General features: G+C 40.2%; 2 protein-coding genes across 2 annotated transcripts in view; both read right to left on the bottom strand.

The window, feature by feature from the left end:
- The window catches only part of atg7 (ATG7 autophagy related 7 homolog (S. cerevisiae)), a 130951-nt gene extending 130712 nt beyond the window's left edge, over positions 1-239 (bottom strand). The window contains exon 1 of the mRNA XM_052017351.1: positions 34-239. Coding sequence (XP_051873311.1) covers positions 34-187 — 154 coding nt within the window. The 5' untranslated portion in view covers positions 188-239. The remainder of the gene's footprint in view (positions 1-33) is intronic.
- Positions 240-4089: 3850 nt separating this feature from the next.
- On the bottom strand, positions 4090-6100 carry hrh1 (histamine receptor H1). The gene is made up of 2 exons (XM_052017604.1): positions 5317-6100; positions 4090-4583 (listed from the first exon to the last, which is right to left on the bottom strand). Exons 1-2 carry the CDS (start codon positions 6098-6100, stop codon positions 4090-4092), a joined length of 1278 nt encoding a protein of 425 aa, XP_051873564.1.
- Positions 6101-23985: the final 17885 nt, after the last annotated feature.

Below are 23985 nucleotides of genomic sequence, written 5' to 3'. Positions count from 1 at the left end.
TCAGTAAGGGAGCAGGAAGCAAAGCGTCGGTACCATTATAGTAATAGCCCCTGATGTTCCGAGGACTCTCGTCCAACCTGTAGTCATTCAGCTTCCTGCGGGTGAGTTCGTGCCAGAAGCCCGCGTCCAGGGCGCTGGCGAAGGGCGCGAAGAGCAGCGCCGGCCGCCCGGGGCCGAGCCGCTCCATTCTGCTCGCCACTTCCGCGCTGCCAACCGGCGCGGCAGAATTACGTCACTACTCCCCGGCGCTGCCAGATGGCGTCACCGAGAAAGCTCCCCATACCCCAACAGGGAAAGCAACTGCTGCAGTGGAGGGAGACCTGACACTGATTCAGTGTCTTCACTGTGGGTGGAGGGAGGGAGACCTGACACTGATTCAGTGTCTTCACTGTGGGTGGAGGGAGACCTGACACTGATTCAGTGTCTTCACTGTGGGTGGAGGGAGGGAGACCTGACACTGATTCAGTGTCTTCACTGTGGGTGGAGGGAGGGAGACCTGACACTGATTCAGTGTCTTCACTGTGGGTGGAAGGAGGGGGGAGACCTGACACTGATTCAGTGTCTTCACTGTGGGTGGAAGGAGGGGGGAGACCTGACACTGATTCAGTGTCTTCACTGTGGGTGGAGGGAGACCTGACACTGATTCAGTGTCTTCACTGTGGGTGGAGGGAGACCTGACACTGATTCAGTGTCTTCACTGTGGGTGGAGGGAGACCTGACGCTGATTCAGTGTCTTCACTGTGGGTGGAGGGAGGGAGACCTGACACTGATTCAGTGTCTTCACTGTGGGTGGAAGGGAGACCTGACACTGATTCAGTGTCTTCACTGTGGGTGGAGGGAGGGAGACCTGACACTGATTCAGTGTCTTCACTGTGGGTGGAGGGAGAGCTGACACTGATTCAATGTCTTCACTGTGGAGGGAAGTAGTGGGGAGACCTGACAGTGACTCTGCTTCCTCAGGAGGCTAAAGAAATTTGGCATGTCCTTGTCGACCCTCACTAATTTTCATCAATTCACCATAGAAAGCTTCCTATCCTGATGCATCATGGCTTGGTATGGCAACTGCTCTGCCCATGACCACAAGAAATTGCACAGAGTTGTGGACACAGCTCAGCACATCACGGAAACCAGGCTCCCCTGTGAGGACTCTGTCTGTACTTCTTGCTGCCTTGGTAAAGCAGTCAACATAATCAAAGACCCCACCCACCCCGGACATTCTCACTTCTCCCCTCTACCATCGGGCAGAAGATACAAAAGCATGAAAGCACATACCACCAGGCTCAAGGACAACTTTCTGTCCTGCTGTTATAAGATTATTGACCAATTCCATAGTACGATAAAATGGACTCGACCTCACAATCTATCTCGTTATGACCTTGCACCTTATTGTCTGCCTGCACTGCTCCTTCTCTGTATCTGTTACAATTTATTCTGCATTCTATTATTGTTTTACCATGTACTACCTCAATGCACTGTGTAATGAATTGATCCATATGAACGATCTGCAAGACAAGCTTTTCACTGTATCTCGGTACATGTGATAATAATAAACCAATTCCAATGTTATATCTTCACTGTAGATGGAATGAGGGGGGAGACTTGATAGTGATTTTATATCCTTACCATGGGACTGCATGTGGAAGGAGGGGAATGCTTGACTTTGATTTAATAGAGTTGGAAATGTGCATTGGTTATCATCTTTCAAAACTCTATAGCTTCTAGCACATTTTATTCTGTGTTCCTTCCTCTGTTCTCCTATTTACAGCTCCTCCAGACAGATCAGCTGCTGTCAACAAGCCTTCCCAATCTCTTACAAGTATGTTATCCCTCTTGCAGACAGTTCCTTTCTTCTCCCCACTCTCACTCTACAACTTAAAATGCACTTGTTTTCTAAAATGTCCTAGTTTTGATTGAAGATTGTTAATTCAGTTCCTCTTTCCACAGATGCTGCCTGACTTGCTGAGTGTTTCCAATATTTTCTACTTTTACCTCAGGGGAAACAAAAATTTCTTTAGTAATTTTATCCATTTAAGTGTGCAACCTTCCACATGTAGAATTCACACCTTTTGACATTATGGCACATTTATTGTTTCCCTGGAGACAGTACGGTAGTGTAGCGGTTAGTGTAACGCTATTACAGCACCAGCAACCCGTGTTCAATTCCGCTGCTGTCTGTAAGGAGTTTGTACGTTCTCCTTGTGTCTGTGTGGGTTTCCTCCCACATTCCAAAGACGCACGGGTTAGGGGCTGTGGGCGTGCTATGTTGGTGCCGGAAGCGTGGCGACATTTGCGGGCTGCCCCCCAGTACATTCTTGGTGACGCAAAATGACGCATTTCACTGTGTGTTTCGATGTACATGTGACTAATAAATAAATATAATATACCTTCTTATTGGGCATATTGAATTCAGCAATTTTAGATAATCAGCCATTCCAGTATTATCTTACATTTCCAGTTGATTTTTCCCTATCTCTCCCAGTGTTTCAGATTTCACTTACCTCTTCCTATTTACATCTTGTGAGTCATGTGTCTCCATGAAGACTATCTGCATTTACAATGGGTGGGGACTAAATTATCATTGACTATAAAAGAGTCTACCCCAGACATATGATAAGAGATTACAAACTGGAATTTCTTGTTCTGTGATGTTCATGTTATGTAATAGCTGATGTTACAAACTTTCTCTTTTTAAGTTAGGAGAATAGCACTGCATACGCACTGTCAACTTGCTGGTCAATCCACCAACAATCATGCAATGTGCATCTGACCAGGTGACTAACCAGGTCTTGAGTCCTGATTTGCTATGTAGTTGAAATGTTGTTCTTTTGAAGCAAAGTTCTGCTGGCCCATTTTAGCTGTCTCCCTTTGTCTTCCAGCTAAAGTTAATCCACCTCCTCCTCCTTGCTTAGCCACAGGTCAAATATCATGCTTGTCAAGCCTCTGAACCACCAGCATCAAGTATCTGAGAACTCAGCTCAAACTATGCTCTCTTGTATTAGCCTCACATTTGTTCCCCTTTCATCATCACTTGAGCAAAATCATGAAATTCCTTATCCAACAGCAAATGTAAAAGGATAAGAAAAAACTTTTAAAATATAAATTCTCTTCAGTGAAAGTTGATTATGAAAGGAAAACGTTATGTGTCAGCATTGTTGGATTTAACTGTTTTAAGTAGTTTTTTAACATGTATAATGTTTAATACACCCCAAGTTGCTGTACAGCGTATGGCCACTTCTTAGCTTATTGTTTCATCCATCAGGTGAATACGTGTTTTCTCATTGGTTGGTTTTGCCACAGGTATCTAATAGGTTTTCTGATTGGACTATTGTTCGCTCTTATCTCAGGTATAAAAGGTGTTTTTTGCTAATCTCTCTCTCTTGCTCTCTTGCCTCATTTTCAGTTCCTTTGTCTCGTCTCATCTCCTAGTAGTAAAGCTAGTGTCATGTGCTCTGTGACTGTTTCTTTGTTTTAAACTGTTCCAATAAAACTTTGTGAAGCACCAAGTTGTTTTCAACTCATTCTTGGACTCCTGAAAAAACCTGCGGATTCGAAAATCACCGAATCCGACAGCATGTTAATACAAGTAAAAAATTTGCTTTGTCCAAGAATTATTTTACTAATTCTATAAGTTCCTTACAATAGTGAAGTAGTAATGTATTCAAACTTACGATTTTTAAAAATCTTTTTGATGTACAAAAACCTTTGAAAACTCTATGACCGAGAATATATATTTTTAGTTAGTATGTCACTTTCAATCCTTCATTTTCAGGTTGAAAGTTTTTACCAGCCATATTTATGTTTTAATTTTACAACCAATATGTATATTTTATTTTGTAATTGAACTGAATAGCTACAGGATATTTTCCAGTTTTACATAACATTCAAAGGCATTTAATTTTTCTTATGCGTGAATTGCTGAAATTATGAAAAATATTTTGACATTGGTTCAACCTACAAAATTGCTGGAATAACTGATAAGATTCTTTATAAAAATAATTGATGCTCTTGGGTTTTGGCGGTTACCAAAATAAAGTCACAAAGGGTAGTTTTTACAAATTAATATTTGGTTCAGAACATTTTATACACAAATTAAGACTGAAAGTGGATGATGGCTTTGAAGCTTTTCTTGATGTTTTTGTTACACAGAGCATAAATGAATGGGTTTAATGTTGAATTAATGTAACCCAACCATATTGTGACCATGTGTAAATTGTGGCTGACACATGTATCACAGAAAGCCATAATCATAAAAATCACAAAGTAAAGTATCCAGCACACCATGAAGGCAGCCACTATAAAACCCAATTGCTTGATGGCTTTTCTTTCCTTTATTATTAGGAATTGCACAGACTGCGAGGAAAATCTTTGCCACAATTGCTTAAATTGGCTAATACTGTCTGTTCCTTCCACTTTTTCAGAAATATCAGCCCAGGATTTTGCTTCTGGATGCAGACTCAATTGATGATGCATCTTATGGAATGTTTGTATGTCTGATATTCCACATTTTTCATCCTGTGGATTCACCTTGTGTTCTTTTACAGCAGATTTTGTTGGATGAGCAGTATGGATGAAGATACAGGAGGCTGAGGGCACGTACCAAGAAGATACAGGAGCCTGAGGGCACGTACCACCAGACTTAAGGACAGCTTCTACCCCACAGTGATAAGACTATTGAACACTTCCCTTATACAATGAGATGGACTATGACCTATGACCTCATGACCTCACAATCTACCTTGTGACCTTGCACCCTATTGCACTGCACTTTCTCTGTAGCTGTGACACTTTACTCTGTACTTTTTTTTACCTGTACTACATCAATGCACTCTGTACTAACTTGATGTAACTGCACCGTGTAATGAATTGACCTGTAAGATTGGTTTGTAAGACAAGTTTTTCACTGTACCTCGGTACAAGTGACAATAATAAACCAATACTAATACCAATACCAATGACCTCTTTGTATGTGCAAAGTGCGCAAAGAAAAGCACTTTAGGTTTGTCTTAGACATCAGACAATCTTGGATGAGATTTTCCTTCAAGGCTGCAATATAATTTGATCTGTAGTATGGTTTCTTATGGTGATTTTGTGTCATATCAAGGAGTGAATTATTGTGAACATCAGTTGGAATTTGTTCCATTGATTCTGATTTAGAGATGGCAACAATCCCTTGGTTACTTTCAATTGGGATGTTCTTGACATGTAAAAGATAATCTGTTTTGATTTCTTTTAAGCCAGAACAATACAACTTGCATTCTGAAAATGTGTATGTAGCTTCGACTTCACTATTTAGGAATCTTTGATGTGATTTTTCACCTTGCTGGTTCAGACCAATTTCACATTTGTCTAATGATTGCTTTAAATTATTCTTGAGAATAGTTCCATTCATTAGACCTTCCATATTGTCTCTCTGCTGACAGTGTTTTCTGACAACCATGTAAATTTTTGCGTAACACCATAGCATTAATATGGATGGGGCATAAAAGTTCAGAGCCGCTGTAAGAATTTTGAACCAGATGACGTAGCGAAATTCAGTGTCAAACTTATTGTTTGCAACAGTCCTAATACCTCTATTTGCAATGCTGTGCCATCCTAAAATGGGAATGAGCCACGTCAGTGAGAGAAGCCAGGCTCCTGCAATCATTGCAACTGCTCTGGTTCTGGTGCGATACTTCAAATATCTCAGTGGATGAAGAACTGAGTGGTACCAATCCACAGACAGAATAAAAAGACTGAAAATGGAAGCCGTGCTGTTCACGTAATCCATGGAAAGCCAAAACTGGCAGATCACTCTTCCTAGTTTCCATTCATTTTCCAACATATATATAATACTAAGGGGCATGACTGTCATGCCAACAAACAGATCTGCCAAAGATAGATTGACGATGTACATGTTTGCAATATTATGCAGTTTTCTTTCTCTTTTCACAACATACAGCACCAAAACATTCATAATGGCAGTCAGTAAAGATATGAAGCTTAAGGCCAGGGCAAGTAAAATACTCATAACAGGATACCACTGGTGGGCATATTCCTTTGCGTAGTTTTCTACTGTGTAGTTTGGAACATGTGTGCTTGATATTGTGGTATTAATAGTCATCATGGACAAGGCAGACTAGTTTACACAGCCAGAAGACACAACTTGGTCTTAGCTGACACTCCAGAGTGAAATGTGCCTGAAAAACAGAAGTTTGTGAATTAATGCTTGCAAACTAGACATGTTTAACCTCAGTCAAAAAACCAAAGTACTTAGCTTCACAGTTGTCCAATTGCATTCAATAAGCCAGAAATTGCACCACACTAGTTTTCTGGTGTTGAAATAGCATTGCCTGTCAGCATAGTGCTCTTCAAAAAGTCACACAAAGTTCAGAGAACTGTGTTGTCAGGATTCCTTGTTCAATATCATACTAAAACTGACATTGTTAGTTTTATCCCAGTGCTCCTTGAAGATGTGGAGCACTGCTGATTCTGTACAGAAGTGTCTGAGATCAGAAAATCAAAAATCCACCCCACTGAGCAGCCTAATTTTTGTGGACAGGTTTCCTTTTAAGGCCAGTTTTTTAGGTGAAAGCTAAGTCAGGACAGGACCACAGATTTTCAATACATGTAGTTAAGTGATGTATAGTGCTTTGTGTTATCATGCAGAGTTAGTTAGTAAATGATTTGTTTTTGCAGCCCAAATGTCTAGTTTTCATACAATATCATTGTGTAAATGGAGGAATATTTGGGTAAAGGCTATTTGCCTCATCATGCATATGCCTATGCCATTTTTGCATCTCATGCATTCTCCATATGGAATTACCATTGTTCCTCTCTGTAACTTCCTCCATTTTCCCTCAGCTTCTGCCTGGCCTCCTGTCCATCCCTGCACACTCCTGGCCTCTTGTGCCTGGCCTCCTGTGCAGGCAATACCTCAGCCACCTCAGAACTACATCCTGGAGTCCCATCCTTAAATGGCTCCACCTCTCCATTTCATACTCCTTCTTGAAGATCTTCTTAAAACCAGGCCCATGTTATTTGATAAAGCTTTATATCATAGAACATAGAACATTACAGCACAGTACAGGCCCTTCAGCACATGATGTTGTGCCAACATTTTATCCTGCTCTAAGATCTACCTATCCCTTCCATCCCAGATAGCCCTCCATTTTTCTATCATTCATGTGCCCATCTAAGAGTCTTTTAAGTGTCCCCAATGTATCTATCTCCACAACCTCTGCCGGCAGTGCGTTCCATGCACCCACCAGTCTCTGTGTAAAAAAACTTACCCGTGACATCCCCCCCATACCTTCCTCCGATCACCTTAAAATTACGCCCCCTCATGTTAGCCATTTTCACCCTGGGAAGAAGTCTCTGACTGTCCACTCGAACTATGCCTCTTATCATCTTGTACACCTCTATCAAATCACCTCTCATCCTCCTTCTCTCCAAAGAGAAAAGCCCTAGCTCGCTCAACCTATCCTTATAAGACATGCTCTCCAATCCAGGCAGCATCCTGGTAAATCTCCTCTGCACCCTCTCTAAAGCTCCTCATTCCTTTCCCTGATTGGGAGTACATCTTTTTCTTTATGCTGCTGTATTAAAGGCAACAAAAGTTTTTACTTATACAGCACCTTTGACGTCATAAGTTGTTTCAAGGTACTTCACAGTACTGTTGTCAAACAAAATTTGATACCAGTTCCTAGTATGGAATTTCATTCTTAAACTTACTTCCCTCTCCCTCTCAAAGAGCCTTGAAACATTTTTTTACAATATCAGTGCTGAATAAATTAGTCTTTGTTATTGATCTGGATTGTGCTTCTTTTCACCAAGTGGTTCTGGAGAAAATCTCCAGCTGATAGTAATGTATGTGTTAGCATAATTCACTCCCTCTCAATAAGTCACAAACTCAGCGTAAGTAACCATGTTACAGATCAAATTATATTGCTTGGACTAACTGAAGTGAGGAACATACTGGAGGTCAGAGGACTCAGCAAAGTGTCTGGAGCAGGACTCACGCTTGCTGAACTGAGGAACTGGATATACTTTGTGCAGTTGTATCCTGTACCATCCCATTCATATGAATGGATGGAAACAGAAATTAAGTTTTTCCCTTATTTTAATTTACATTGATGTTTATAACTAAATTACATTTTAAAAATAAATTTATTATCAGAGACTTTTATGAAGGCCTGCAACACCATGATTTGTCAATAGGAGGCCAAATGTTTCTCCTGGATAACTCCACGTTACTAGGTAGCTGAGGCAGACTGAGCTCAGCTCAACTGGGTTCAGGTCTAGGCAAGGTTCGTATAGCTGCAAGATTCATGCAAGATTGGGGGGTGGGGGGGATCAAAGGTGTGGCAAGTGGAGTGTAATGTGCAATAATGTGAAATTGTCCATTTTGGCAGGAAAAATAAAAAACTACTACATGAATGTTGACAGATTGTTGAGCTCTGAGGCACAGAGTGATCTGGGTGCCTTATTACATGATTTGCAGATCGCTGGTATCCAGGTACTGTTATGAAAGCGAATGGACTGTTATTGTTTATTGCCTTGAGAATTGAATGCAAAAGTAAGGAGGTTAAGCTTCAGTTGTACAGGGCATTGGTTAAATAGGACATGTGGAGTATCGTGTTTCACATTAGACAGCAACACTGCAGTTCAGAGAAGGTTTATTGGACTAATAACTGAAATAGACAGTAAAATCATATAAAACAGTCTGTCTCACAAAGGTAAAGTATACAAATACATTTTCCAGTGTTTCCAGAGATTAACAATACAAATCCAATCACATTATTTTACTATATTAACTGCTCAAAAATAAAAAATCTAATTTCCTGATTCATGATGCATGGCACTATTTAGCTATTATCAGATCTTGCATTAATTTTTACCCAAGAATATTGCTTTCAAAAAGTATGAAGTTAAAATGAAACAAAAATGTTAAAAATTAATTGAACATACAGTTCATGATTTACGTTGCAATTAGCAAGTAAAATCTCCAAACTGCATTAATGTGTATGCTATGATTTCAAATTTCATTCAGAATACTGGAAAATAATTGTTCAGAATGCTTATTGTTCCAGGAATGACAGTAAAGTCATTTTACAACAAGTACTACTTTTCATTTACTTTGTCTTTCAAATCCAAAGTATAATACTGGAGTGGAAAGGGTTCCTTCTCCAAGATCATCAAATATTAAACATCTTTCATTGGTATAAAAGCCCGGAGTACTGTGTATACTTCTGAAGTCTTTGATCTTTCACATTTAAAAATGACTAATGTGTCCGAGCAAACACTTCTGTGGGAATGCTTTTGGTCTAAGTGGCACTTGAGGAAAACACATTGGATTTTCTTGGTTCTTTATTTGATGTGTCTACAGATGATGCTATTCAAATCACTCCAAACTGAACAGCATGGGTAAGACTCAATGTCATTCTGAATTGTATATTGTACTTTTAACAGCTGGTATTCAGAGTTAAACATAATTTCAATCTTGAGTATTTCACTTTCCAAATTTACTTATGTTTTCAATTCCACCAATCACAAAAGTACAAAAAGAGGTGACTTGCCTGTAGATACACACACACAAAATGCTGGAGGAACTCAGCAGGTCAGGCAGCATCTATGGAGGGAAATGAATAGTCAACGTTTCAGGCCAAGACCCTTCATCAGGACTAGCTCTTTTCAGACTCTCAGGATGTCCTAGAATGCTACCTTGCCAGTATGTTTGAAGTATAGTTACTTTTATAATGTACAAAATACACCAGTAAATGCCCAGCAAACTCCCACAAATAGCAATTTAATGATGAGAAAAGAGTAATTTTTTGGAGTTGTTGATTAAGGGATAAATGTCGGCAGAACACCAGAAATAACTCCACTGCTCTTCTTCAAAATAGAGCCATGAGATCTTTCAAATCCACCTTAGATCACACACAGGAACTTGGTTTAATGTCTCATTTGAAAAATAGCACCTCCGACAATACAACACTCCTCCAAAGTGGACAGAAGCACAGCCTTGAGTTTTGTACTCATGCTTCTAGAGCTGGATGTGAGCCCACACAAATTCTGACTCAGAGGGAAATTGACTTAGAGCCAACACTGCAGGATATGCTAAATAAAGAGTTTTTAAATGACTTTAGTTGTAATGTATTTGAATTGTTATAAACATTCAAAGTTTCTCCATTGCTCAGAAGCATTTTAAAGTTTGATATACACTTGGCTGCTGTGCGTGGGTGATTGATTTTGGTACAAAAACAAGTTGATTTATGTCTGCAGTCAGATCACAGCTGATAATATGGGTTAGGAGAAGCAAAAATATTTTGCTATAATTACATTGTATGAAATAGTAAAAAGTCTAGTTCTGAGTCAAGAATAAACGAGTTTGGATAGAAAACTAAACATTGTACCAGATGTCCATTTATAGTGTGTAAAATTAACAAATTGATGATGATTGGAACCAGTTGTGGCAATCAGCAAAAAGAATTTTCACACACATTTAGTATGAACACATTGTTAGGTGAAACGTTTATTTGGGGGATAGACATTGTAAAGGAATTGAATGACCTTCAATGGATACAATCTTTGTGCAGGCATGTCATACTTCCAGATGCTAGTGTATATTTTGTCAGATAGATTCACATTAAACCCCAATTTATATTCCTTAAGATTCAAAAGGATCTGCAGAAATTAGCAATAATCTACTCAAGCAACTACATAGACCTTCATGTTACCAGTAAAAGAAATCTGGAACGTTAGTATATTTCTTCTTTTTCTGTGACGGTCTCTTGGGATTGAGGGTGACTTACTTCAAATCCAGTCCTGTGGGTTCTGAGGTTTTTAATGGGTCATTGTTGGAATAGCAGAATCTTCCACACATGCAGGGTGGGCAGTTTTGTGAGATGGTTGGCTCCTTCCACCAGTTAGGCAGGGCCTCTGTATGCTCATGATGCATGGCCACAAGGTTCTCAGTGCCTTGAATGCTCCTTCTCCACTTTGAATCAGAATCAGGTTTATTATCACTGACATATGACATGAAATTTGTTGTTCTGTGGCAGCCATGAGCAGTCATGGCCAGAGATTCCCAGAAGTCAATGTTGCATTTCTTCAAGGAGTCTTTGACCATATCTTTGACTCTTTTCCTCTGTTCGCCTGGTAATTTCTTTTCATGTGCTAACTGTGCTTGGAATAATTATCTGCTTAAAGATTGGCTTACTCCCTCTCCATCAATGCTGCCTGACCTGCTGAGTATTTCTAGCATTTCCTGTTTTTATTTCAGATTTCAAGCATCTGCAGTATTTTGCAGTTGGTTAATTTATTCATATGATTTTTTGGGGAATAGGTTATTGACAAGATGAAAACTAATACACAGGGCTCTGTTTACATCCTTATAAAAGCATGTTGATCCAGTGTTACTTATGTCTCATCTTACAGATTCCTGTATTTTGACTATAACTAACTTTGGTTATTTTTCCCATGAAAAATCAAGTATTGATTATTTTACATTTAAGAAACTTAAAAGCACACCCAAGGACTAAAAAATAATGAAACCCATTAAAATTAGCAAATAAATAATAAAAGCATTAATACTTACATTTCTTCTGGGAGCTGGATTCTCCCATTGATTTGTATAGGGACAGCTGTTCAAATCTGTGGATAGATTTACCACCTTGAGACCAGGAGGTCTGTGGAAGGTGAGACTATCCCACTGGATTCCACAGACTGTCACACAGGGATAGCTACAGCTAGTGAAGGCTGGGTGGAAAATGCCACCGTTAACTGCCTTCACTGAGAACTGGGCCTTCCCTGGAAATACCCAGGTAAATCCCAGCATCACACTAGTGTCAGGGCAGAAGGTCTGCCCTCTCAACTTCCTTTATCTCTGCATCAAATGTCTCCAGTTACAAGAAACATAAAAGTAAACACTTGTGCTTCAATCTTTTCATATAACTATAAACCAGAAAACTAAGGCTGCAAATATTTACATTTAAAAAGTTAACTCAATTTCAGTATAATCACTGTGAAAACATGCTGACAAAAACTAATAGTTATCCAAAACATGAAGAGTAATCTGGCAAAATCTTAGAAATCCAATGTAATAAAATATCAATTTGATTTAGTGAGTTGACACAAACCTATGAGACTAATTAATACCGCATTGCAGAATCTCACTCCCAAAATACTGGATAAAAATCACAGAATCAAATAAAATAGAGTTTGACTTACTCAGTCATAGTAAACCAGTGACTTGCTCCTGGCTAAGATTAAGTGGTTCATGGATTCCCTCATCTATTGCTTCCATATCACTGTGGAATAAGAAATGGGAAATATTTGACAATATGTTTCATCTTAGCTCCAAGTGTTAAAAACATTTATTTTGCCCTGGGAGAGATAATTATCTATGATATGCTATAATTGCATGGGTTGCATCAGTGCATTTCAAAATGTATTGAGACTTCATATGCACAGCATCCTGAAATTGTCATGATTTAAACACAACAAAGATTTTTAAATGCCCAAATGTAACAATAAATTAAGTTGCTGACTCAATCTGTTTGTCTTGGTATTAACCATTAATACCAAGACAAACAGGTTGAGTCAGCATGCACTGATATTTCTAATTCTTTAATGGGACATGGGTAGGGCTGACAGGGCCAGCATTTATTGTCCCTCCCTTATTGTCCTTGAACTGAATGGCTTGTCAGTCCATTTGTGAAGTAAATGAAGAGTCAACCATATTGCTGTGGGTTGGAGTCATGTACAGTCCATACAAGATAAGGATATCAGATAACCTGCATCTAATCTCTCCAGTCCTGTTAGAATTTTATAGGTCTCATTCTAGACGCCGATGAAAATAAGTCTAACTGATCCATCCTCTCTCATATATCAACCTTGCCATCTCAGGAATCATCAGGTGAGTCTTCACTGAAAATCCTTCCAGCAAGAACATCCATCCACAGATAAGGAGACCAAAATTGAACACAGTGCTGAAGATGGACCTGTACAATTGCAGGAGCACACCCCTACTCCTATACTTGCTATCTAGGCCAGCATACCATTTGCCTTATTAATTGTCTGCTTCAGCTGCATGCCTACTTTAAGCAACTGGTGCACAAGAACACAAAGGTCTCATTGCACCTCCCACCTTTCCCAACCAATTACATAGAACATAGAACATAGAACAGTACAGCACAGTACGGGCCCTTCGGCCCATGATGTTGTGCCCGCCCATATAAACCTTATCCACATTCCAACTATTCCCCTCTTTACTTCATGTCCCATAACCCTATTTTTCTTTCATCCACGTGCCTATCTAAGAGTCTCCTAAATGACCCAATCATATTGGCCACTACCACCACCCCCTGGCAGTGCATTCCAGGCACCCACCACTCTGCGTAAAAAACGTTCCTCTGATATCTCCCCTGAACTTTTCCCCATGCAGCTTAAAGGACTGACCTCCAGTATTGGCCATTACCACCTTGGGGAAAAGGTGCTGGCCATCCACTCTGTCTATGCCTCTCATAATCTTACATATCTCTATCAATTTGCCTCTCATCCTCTGTTGCTCTAAAGAGAAAAAGTCTAACTTGCTCAACCTCTCCTCATAAGAGATGTTCTCCAATCCAGGAAGCATCCTTGTAAATCTCCTCTGCACCTTCCCCAAAGCTTCCATATCCTTCCCATAATATGGTGACCAGCAATCCCCTGGCTAATGAAGGACAGCACACCAAACGCCTTCTTAACCACCCAGCAACTTTGAGGGATCTGTGTACTTGGACCCCAAGATCTCTCTGTTCCTTCACACTGCTAAGAATCCTGCCATTAACCTTGTACTCTGCTTTCAAGTTTGATCTTCCAAAATATATCACTTCACACTTCTCCAGATTGAACTCCATCTGCCACTCTCTACCCAGCTCTGCATCCTGTCTGTATCCAGCTGCAACCTTCAATAACCTTCTGCACTATCTACTACACCACCAACCTTTGCGTCATCTGCAAACTTACCAACCCGCCGTTCCACTTCTTCATCCTAGTCATTTATAAAAATCACAAAGAGCAGGGATCCCCGAACAGATCCCTGCGGAACGCTACCAGTTACTGACCTCCAGGTCGAATACTCTCCTTCTACAACCACCCTCTGCCTTCTGTGGGCAGGCCAATTCTGAATCCACACAGCTAATTCTCCATGGATCCCATTCCACATGACTTTCTGGATGAGCCTACCATGGGGAACTTGTCAAACGCCTTACTAAAATATATACCATATCCACCGCATTACGTTCATCAATTTGTCTTGTTACTTCCTTGAAAAACTCTATTAGGCTCGTGAGGCACTACCTGCCCTTTACGGAGCCATGTTGACTATCCCTAATAAGACTATGCTTCTCCCAATGCTCATAAATCCTGTCTCTGGAATCCTCTCCAATAGTTTGTCCACCACTGATGAAAGACTCACTGGTCTATATTTCCTAGGATTATCCTAATGCTTTCTAGTAGCTCCAACACTGCTTCTTTCTTTACCTTGACATGGTCCAACCCATTTGCCTGTTCTACACTGACCTCACATTCATCTAAGTCTCTCTCCCTAGTGAACACCGAAGCAAAATATTCATTCAGGACCTCCCCTACTTCCTTTGCCTCCAGACACATTCCCCCCCCCCCCCTTATCGCTGAGTGGTCCTACCCTCACCCTAGTCATCCTCTTGTTCCTCACATATGTGTGGAGGCTTTAGGGTTTTCCTTAACCCTACTTGCCAAAAGTCTTGGAGCTGTGATTTTTGCATGGCTGTTGCAAAGGTTAATTTGCACTTCTAAGAATCACGCAGAATAAACTATACAGGAAGTTTCCCTCTGTTCCGGTCATGTTAAATGCATGGTGACAACGTACAATCTGTCAAATTCAAATTATCCTGAAGTTTACAAAGCTGCCAAAGTGCTTTTCATAGATTTCAATTATGTTGAGAGATAATACTTCAATAATAGTTTCCACGGTGCTTACATACGTGGAAAAGAAGAGATATATGACACAGGAGAGATGCATGTCTCTGCACTGAGATGAACAGTCATTTAAAGTGATTTATTTTTAGTCAATGTAGGAAAACTGAATGCAGAATGAGTTTTCATTATTGGGCGTTCTAGATAGATTTGTCCCACTGAGACAAGGAAAAGATGGTAGAGTGAAGGAACCATGGTTAACAAGAGAGGTGGAAGGTTTAGTCAAGAGGAAGAAGGAAGCATATTTAAAGTTTGGGAAGCAAAAATCAGACAGGGCTCTTGAGAGTTATAAGGTAGCCAGGAAGGAGCTTAAGAAGGGATTGAGGAGAGCTAGAAGGGGACATGAGAAGACCTTGGCAAGTAGGGTTAAGGAAAACCCTAAAGCCTCCACACATATGTGAGGAACAAGAGGATGACTAGGGTGAGGGTAGGACTGCTCACCATTCAGACAATAATCTGTCTGCTTGTTAATTTCACCAAAGTTGATAACTTCACATCTGTCCACGTTACACTGCATCTGTCATATGCAGTATGACAGTAAGGACAGGCAGCAACACCTCCGGCACAAATATTCTCAACACTGGTGCCCCACAAGGCTGCGTCCTCAGCTCCCTACTCTACTCCCTATACATTTATGACTGCGTGACCAGATTCTGCTCTAACGTCATCTACAAATTCGCAGATGATATCACCGTTGTGGGCCGTATCTCAAATAACGATGAGTCAGAATACAGAAAGGAGATAGAGAATCTTAGTGACATGGTGTCATGACAACAACCTTTCCCTCAATGTCAGCAAAACAAAGGAGCTGGTCATTGACTTGAGGAAGGGGGGTGGTGCACATGCTCCTGTCTACATCAACGGTGCTGAGGTTGAGAGTGTTGAGAGTTTCAAGTTGTGTGTGTTGCTCCAGATTCCAGCATCTGCAGAATCTCTGGTGTCTCCAGAGAGTTGTGGACACAACTCAGCACATCACGGAAACCAGCCTCCCCTCCATGGACTCTGTCTACGCTTCTTGATGCCTCGGTGAAGCAGCCAGCATAATCAAAGACCCCACCCACCCAGGACATTCTCTCTTCTCCCCCTCCCATCAGGCAGAAGATACGAAAGCCTGAAAGCACGTACCATCAGGCTCAAGGACGGCTTTTATCCTGCTGTGATAAGACTATTGAATGGTTCCCTTATACGATAAGATGGACTCTTGACCTCACAATCTACCTCGTTATGACCTTGCACCTTATTGTCTACCTGCACTGCACTTCCTCTGTAGCTGTTACACTTTACTCTGCATTCTGTTATTGTGTTACCTTGTATTACCTCAATGTACTGTGTAATGAATTGATCTGTACGAACGGTATGCAAGACAAGTTTTTCGCTGTACCTCGGTACAAGTGACAATAATAAACTAATTCCAATATATTTGCTCATTCCTTCCACCTGTCCAAATCAACTTGGAGCTTCTCTGGAGCCACCTCAGGACTTTTCCTTCTACCTAGCTTTGCGATGTCACATACGTGGAGATATCACATTTAATTGCCTCATCCAAATCAATGTTGGGTTCTCAGCACTGAACCCTGTGGTACCCCATTGCTTGCCACTTGCATAAAAACCTGCTTATTCCATCCATTCTCTATCCATTATTAGTACCTTACCCCTAGTCCCATGTGCTTTAACTTTGCATACAAATCTCTTGTGGGAACTTATCAAAAGTTTTCTGAAATTGCAAATCCACCAAATCCACTAGTTCAGCCTCATGTAAATGTCTGCAGTTTTCACACCGGCCTCATCAGTCACCTCAGATCCCACAATTTGGAATGGAAACAAGTTGTCCCAGTGAACTGCACAAAAAGAAGAAGATTCTAATAAAATGAATCGAAATTCAATTTGATGGTGGCAGAATTGAGGAGTGGGAGTCAGCCAGCTATGTCTTGATCACTGAACAAATTTAAGCTGAATTTGAAAGACGAACACAAATGAATGGAAGCTCCTGATTAAAATGTGATCAAAAATGGAAGAAGGGCTCATTATCAAATATATGAAAGTTTTAACAAAATATGCAGAAATGAAAAGGACTTCTCGCTCATGTCTGGGCCAATAGACATCTGGTGCTTAACATCACTAAGCAGGAAATCTGCTCTTTATCATGACAATGCTATATGAAGGTTTGATAAATTGGCTGTTTCCAATCTATATTATAATGGTGCACTTATACAAATTGTTAGCCTTTACAGAGATGTTCCTGTGGTTATTTAATATATCTTGAAATCGTAATATGGAACTGTAAACTGATCTGGGATGACCTGAATCCCTGAAAGCTAAGTGCAGATGTTTCTTCCATTTTTAATCAGAGTGTAAGCTTAATAAAACACAAAACTAAATCCTTTGCATTAACCACCAAAGATCTAGCATTATTTCAGAGAGGTATATAAGTATGTTCAAGAATTAGGAATCACCAACAGCCTGTCCTGGTCAAATACATCACTAACAGCCTGTCCTGGTCAAATACATCACTAACAGCCTGTTCTGGTCAAATCACGTAGATGCCATGGCCAAGAAAGCTCACCAGTGCCTTTTCTTCCTCAGGAGGCTAAAAGAAATTTGGATTGTCCCCTTTGACCCTCACCAACTTTTACCGATCCACCATAGAAAGCATCCTATCTGGATGCATCACGGCTTGGTACAGCAACAGCTTTGCCCAGGACCACAAGAAACTGCAGAGAGTTGTGGACACAGCCCAACGCATCACGGACACCAGCCTCCCCTCCTTGGACTTTGTCTTTACCTCTCGTTGTCTTGGTAAAGCAGCCAGCATAATCAAAGATCCCACCCACCTGGGACATTCTCTCTTCTCTCCTCTTCCATCAGGTAGAAGATACAGGAGCCTGAGGGCACGTACCACCAGACTTAAGGACAGCTTCTACCCCACTGTGATAAGACTATTGAACGGTTCCCTTATACAATGAGATAGACTATGACTTCACAACCTACCTTGCTGTGACCTTGCACCTTATTGCACAGCACTTGCTCTGTAGCTGTGACACTTTACTCTGTACTGTTATTGTTTTTACCTGTACTACATCAATGCACTCTGTACTAACTCAATGTAACTGCACTGTGTAATGAACTGACCTGTACGATGGGTATGCAAGACAAGTTTTTCACTGTACCTTGGTACAAGTGACAATAATAAACCAATACCAATACCAACAAATGAGAAGTGATCAAGCTGTCTGCTGATAATTTCTCTGTAGAATTGAGTAGATCACTATTAGACACAATCAGAATGACCACTGCTTCAACATTATTATCACTTTATACTATCTCATCCCACTTTGCAAATAACCTCATTTATTTGTGTGTAGTTTCTTTTTCTAAATGGCAGCTTGCAGAACTACTTCTTCAAGTTTCCCATTAATTTTGTTTATCTGGTTTTGCCATGAATTTTTCATTAAAAACTGACTTCCACCTCCAGCTCAGGCAGATAAGCTGCTTTCCACAGTATCAACAATTTTATTACAAAGGGATATGTTTTTGTTTTATCACATCAAACTCATATCTTTTGTATTAAACACTTTCTTCTGTGAAGTACAGGGTAAGTGTATTCTATTATAAAGCCAACATTTTTAAAGTAATTTCCAGTTCTTATTTCAGTCTTGAACATATTGGTTTGGTTGAATTTAAGGCAGACTTCTAAAATCTTTATCATTTGATATTAAATGCATTGAATGTAGGTCTACCCCGGAAAACACAGACCATGTCCCATAGCTTAGAAGTCACCTCCCAGTGTAGGTAGAGGGTGATAGTGAAATGCAACAAAGATTTTGACCATCCAATAAAGGTGTGTTTGAAGAGCAAGACCTAAAACCTGGCACAAAACTACCAGGCAGTCATGATTCCTGGACTACCTACATTAGACACCATAACACACGAGAGAGATACCAATAGCACTGTCTCCACAAAATCCTCTAAATCACAATAAGCAAATATCCCAGGCCAATATTCCCAACACGGCTGCTGTGCTTAACCACAGTCGACTCCCCTGGGCAGGCTGTGTTGTTAGCATGCTCAATTCCAAATTCCCAATACATTCACTCTATTCTGAGTCCTCTAAAGGGAAGAAGTTACCAGGCAGGCAGACAAAAAGATTCAAGGATATTCTCAAAGCCTCCTCGAGAAAGCAGAACATCCCTACTGATTCCTGGGAGACTCGAGTTCATGACAGTTGAATCTGAGCATTTGGGATGGCACCAACAATTTCTGAGTGCCTGTGTTGGAAGCACACTGAAGATAATGTAAATGGCAGAAGGAGTGCACCGCCTCACAACCACCACTCCCCCACCTCCGTCAGATACCTACTACCACATGTCTGATATAGGTAGTAGCCCGTTGGCCTCACTGGTCACCTCAGCATCCACAAAACTATAGTGAAGGCAAATAATCCCGAATCTTGAGGTCCTGCCCAAAAAGACTCTAAATCAACAAGCCAGACTGCAAATTATTGTATTTTTGATAAATACAGTGTCACTTATGGTATTATTTTAGTGGTCCTATTCATTGTGTGTTTCAGTTAATGATTTGGACTCCATTTGCTTTACATCAGGTGCATAATAAGAAAAAGGTGAATTACGTATCTTTTAACTAATCTGCTCATTTTCTCCCTCGAGAATTGAACTAAACTTGGACAAGTTTCTAATCATTTTTAAGAGTCTTGCTTTTGGAATTCCTCCTGTCCACCACAAACAACTAATTTCAGTACAAACAGCAATACAGACCTGTCTCTACTGTATTTCCTGCAGCACAGGTCTTCAAAAAGACAGCCATCCATACAGCTGGAGTGTGATCTCCCAATATAAAATGAATGAAAGCTTACACAAAATATCATGAAACAACACACTTATCTCGAGATCAATGCATAGATTTAATATTTTACCACATTGCTATAATTTGTTTTGGAGATAACGATTAAAGTGAGTGTAAATTTCCAATGTGGAGAGAACTATTTTGACCCAAGCAACCTTCCAAGCTGCCAATAAATATTTAGAGGGTGCTATCATGGAGATGAGTACATTTCATTCATTAGCATGAACATGATTATTTTAATATGATGCCAAAAGATTCAGGTGGTTACAAACAAAAAGAAATCAAACTCAGAAATTGGAGGGTATGTCTTGGAATTTGCAGAGAATACCAAACTGGATTTGGGGGTTATAATCTACAATGTGGAAAGCTGCAGGAAACATCCACAGTCTTGCCAGTGTACTGATGTATAGAAACTAAGACTTACTGCGGTGCAGGGCCCAGTGTTTCATTTTGAAATGAGTTATAAGTAAGACATTTGCCCCTTAGAAGGTTTAAAAAAAACCTCATGGGATGGATGAACAAAGGAATAACAGCTATGCAGATATAAAAGAGAAACTAAGGACTGCAGATGCTGGAATCTAGATGAAAAAAACAAGATGTTGGAGGAACTCAGCAGGCCAGGAAGCATCTGTGGAGAAAAACAGACGGTCAACGTTTCAGGTCAGAACCTTTCTTCAGGAATTAAGACAGGAAAAGGGGAAACACAATATATAGGGGGGAAAAGCAGAGCAGTGATAGGTGGACAAAAGAGGGGAGGCAGGGTGGGCACAAGGTGGTGATAGGTAGATGCAGGTAAGAGATAGTGATAGGCAGGTGTGGGGGACGAGGGGAGAGCAGATCCACCAGGGGATGGGTCAAAGATATGGAGGCAGGTGTCCCATGGGGGGAGGTGAGGCGAGGAAAAAAATATACAAAAATATTGCCAAGGAGAAAAAAAGATAGGTTAGGAAAGGGAAGAAAAGGAGAGACATGGTGGGGGTGGGGTGGGGTGGTGGGGTGTCAGGGTGTCATGCAGATATAAAATCTAAAATCTCTAAAATGTAACGACATGAGTGAATAACACTTAAAGAGTGTAAGCAGAGAATTAAAGTTGATTTCTAAAGGAATACAATGCAAAAACAAGAAGGTAGTGTTAAATGGTAATAGAACTTTGAGTGGACCACACTTGCAATACTGTGCCTGGTTCTGGTCTCTGTTAATAAAAAATGGATATTGAAGCATGATACAAGATGCAGAAAAGATTGCACAGGTCAATAAGGAGTCTAATGTCTGTTTTAGAACTCTTGAGTGAAGGAGTTAATAATCAGTCACCAAAAAAAAGTTTTATGAAGCCAGATAGAGCAAGGAAATTTCTGTAGGTATCATTGTACTCCTGAAGTTCCCTACGATCATATCCCTTTCATTCTTTCCCTCATCTCTCAAGACTTGCTGTTGACCTGCTGATGATAAAATATCTTGCTCAGATTGGATGAAGGGAATGGATGGGCTGCCTCAGGAGGTCTGACAGAGGCTGGTAGCTGACCACAATTATTGCAGTGCACCCAGGACCCAAATTCAAATGTGTGTTGGATCAGCTGATTTGGCAATAAACTGTTGTACATCCAATATTGTGCTTATTTCTACTCCATTTTTTCCCCGGACTGTGCTTTCTATTTTCTGCTACAACCTACCTGACAGTGAACACAGAATGAGAAACCAGAGAATAAAAACAAAATGCTCCCTCACTTAATTTTCATCTATTAATTTTGTACCCTTGTGGTTTCTAAACTGTCACACTTTAATGACCGTTACAGAACAATAATATGAACTGTGAACATGCGTGCTCTCAAAGTGAGCAGCACCTATTAAACAGAGGCATAAACTACTTCTTGAATAATATTTGAATTGAATTAGTTAAAACATTAGATAAGAGAAAGTCATTGTGCAAGACAGCTAATTTTGTGTAATGTAAGAATCTTATTGCTGGGTTTGCATGGTTTTGTTTTGCTTGGCCGTAAAGGTTCACCCAGATATACCTTCTGTTCTCAGCCACAAAGCTCTGTCCCATTTGTAAGTCTTTAATCCCAATGAACCAGAACAAGACTTCATGCTCTATATCTTTCATGTTCATTGTGTAATAAATATTGCCACTTCGAAGTTAAGAGAAAGACTTGCACATTATGTAACTCCTTACATGACCTCAAGAAGTTCCAAATTGCTTTACAACCACCCAGGTACTTCTCAAGTGTTGTCCTCATTTTAACACATAGCAAAGTTACCAAAAAAGTATGATGACCACATTATCTATTTTAGTTTTAGTGTCAGTCTATAATGTCACGAACCAGCAACAAAAGAAACACACTGAGCATGATTCAGTGTTAAAAACTATTTTATTAATCACTACTTATGATAATACGTAAAATAAAAGTAAAAATGTTAGTATGTCAGAATTCAAATATGTTAAACCTCAAACGTTAACCCCAAAACTAAACTCGTCGTGTGTGTGGGTGGCAAAGTCCAAAACTCCCAGTTCCGGAATGGTTCGTAAAGTTCAGTTCCGCAAGCCATAAGGTGAAACATGAGCAAGGGCTTCTTCAACAACCACCGTTGTCTGAAGATAAGATGTAGATGTAGAAAAACAGAGAGAGAGTATGTACGAAATCCAAATGTTCCACGATGGAACCCAAACGACACTCCAGTGTTTACTCGGTAGTGACTTCTTCACCCTGAAAAGCATCCGAATCGTGGTCGTCCACACACACAAATACCTGTTTCCTTCTACAGGTCAGCAACAAAGTGAACTCCACCGGATTACTTCCAACTTCCATACATGGATTTCTATGGCAAACACAGTTATTGTTTCTCATCCATCGATAGAGAAAAACAAGCAGGCTGGTGTCTCTCTCCCTTCTCTCTCTCTCTCCTTCTTCTTCTTCTTCTTCTTCAACAACGTCATTACATCCTTTATCTTCTATTGACGTAAGCACGCCCCACACACACAAACACACCCACTCTCTATCTTAAAGGGACTTTCACTGAGTCCGTAACAATAAACTAATCAATACTTCAGCAATTGATTTCAGCTGTCTAATTGGTTAATCATATATTCAAACTCTATGAGTTCCCAAAATATACTCTTAACTGGATTGTTGTTGGATTAAATTGTGGATTAATCTTTCTTTGTTGAAATATTAAGTTATACTACAACAATGGTGAATTTAATAATACAATGAAATACAATGCCTTTCATCAACAATGAATGTTTTTCAAAGCAATTGCAGTGAAAAAGTGTTGATGAGGAAGATTATCTGAATACACTCATGCCTGGAATATCTGTGATCTCCTTTGTTCTATTTTCATAGTTTTCCAATCTTTTCATGAGTAGTATGGTTATATCTGGTGTTAAGATTTCTTCAGTTAGTACTGCTGTTGTGCTGTTGGCCACAATTCAATCACCATATCTTTGCAGCTCTCTGCTTTCAGTGTTTGGTTGGCTGCTGCACACATTACTGGGAGTATGCAGTATCACACAATCATTCTTCAAATCTCTGATTGCTTTGACTTCCTGCACAAATTATTCTTTCAAAAAAAGTTTACACCTCAAATGTTGGTCAGCACCATTTAATTGTAAGGATTTCATAGCATGTACAAAACCAGATAAAGGCATTTTCTGGCTCTTGCTGGAATAGAGGCAGATCCTTCTGGTGAAAAAGATGTTCCCTTTTCCCTTCTACCAAATACTTTAAATCAATGCTATTAGTTCATACCCACTTGTGCTATTTGTGCCATGAACTTGCCTACCTTGTTATGAGTTCTACATATGTTCAGATAAAGAGCTTTTAATTTGGTCCGTGTATCATTTTCCCCTGCTGACACTAATTGAAGGACTACTCTTGTGTCTGTATGTATTGTCCTTTCCCAATGGGCTTTACTACCTTTTTTGTTACCCTGCACTATCACTTCGTCCTTCCTATTTTGCTATATGGATGTACCCTCACCAGAATATTGCAGCTCCCAGACCCCTCAACTTCCACCCCCCACCCCCCACCCACACATACCTCTATTTGGTTTAAAGAGTTATCTACCGCCCTGGTTATTGAAATTGCTAGGACACTGGTTCCAGCCCATCTCAGTGGAATAGCTCCCTCTTTCCCCAGCACACTCTTAGTA

This window comes from Pristis pectinata, chromosome 6 (genome assembly GCF_009764475.1).
Source record: "Pristis pectinata isolate sPriPec2 chromosome 6, sPriPec2.1.pri, whole genome shotgun sequence".
NCBI lineage: Eukaryota > Metazoa > Chordata > Chondrichthyes > Rhinopristiformes > Pristidae > Pristis > Pristis pectinata.
The sequence above is the reverse complement of the archived record's forward strand: the minus strand, read 5'-3'. Positions and strand labels throughout refer to the sequence as shown.

Excerpts from the sequence above, each read along its gene's own strand:
- hrh1 (XM_052017604.1), bottom strand. The coding sequence starts at position 6,100 with ATGACTATTAATACCACAATATCAAGCACACATGTTCCAAACTACACA. Across the intron at positions 4,584-5,316 it reads AATTGGTCTGAACCAGCAAG|CCTCCTGTATCTTCATCCAT; the intron begins GTGAAAAATCAC and ends ACGTGCCCTCAG.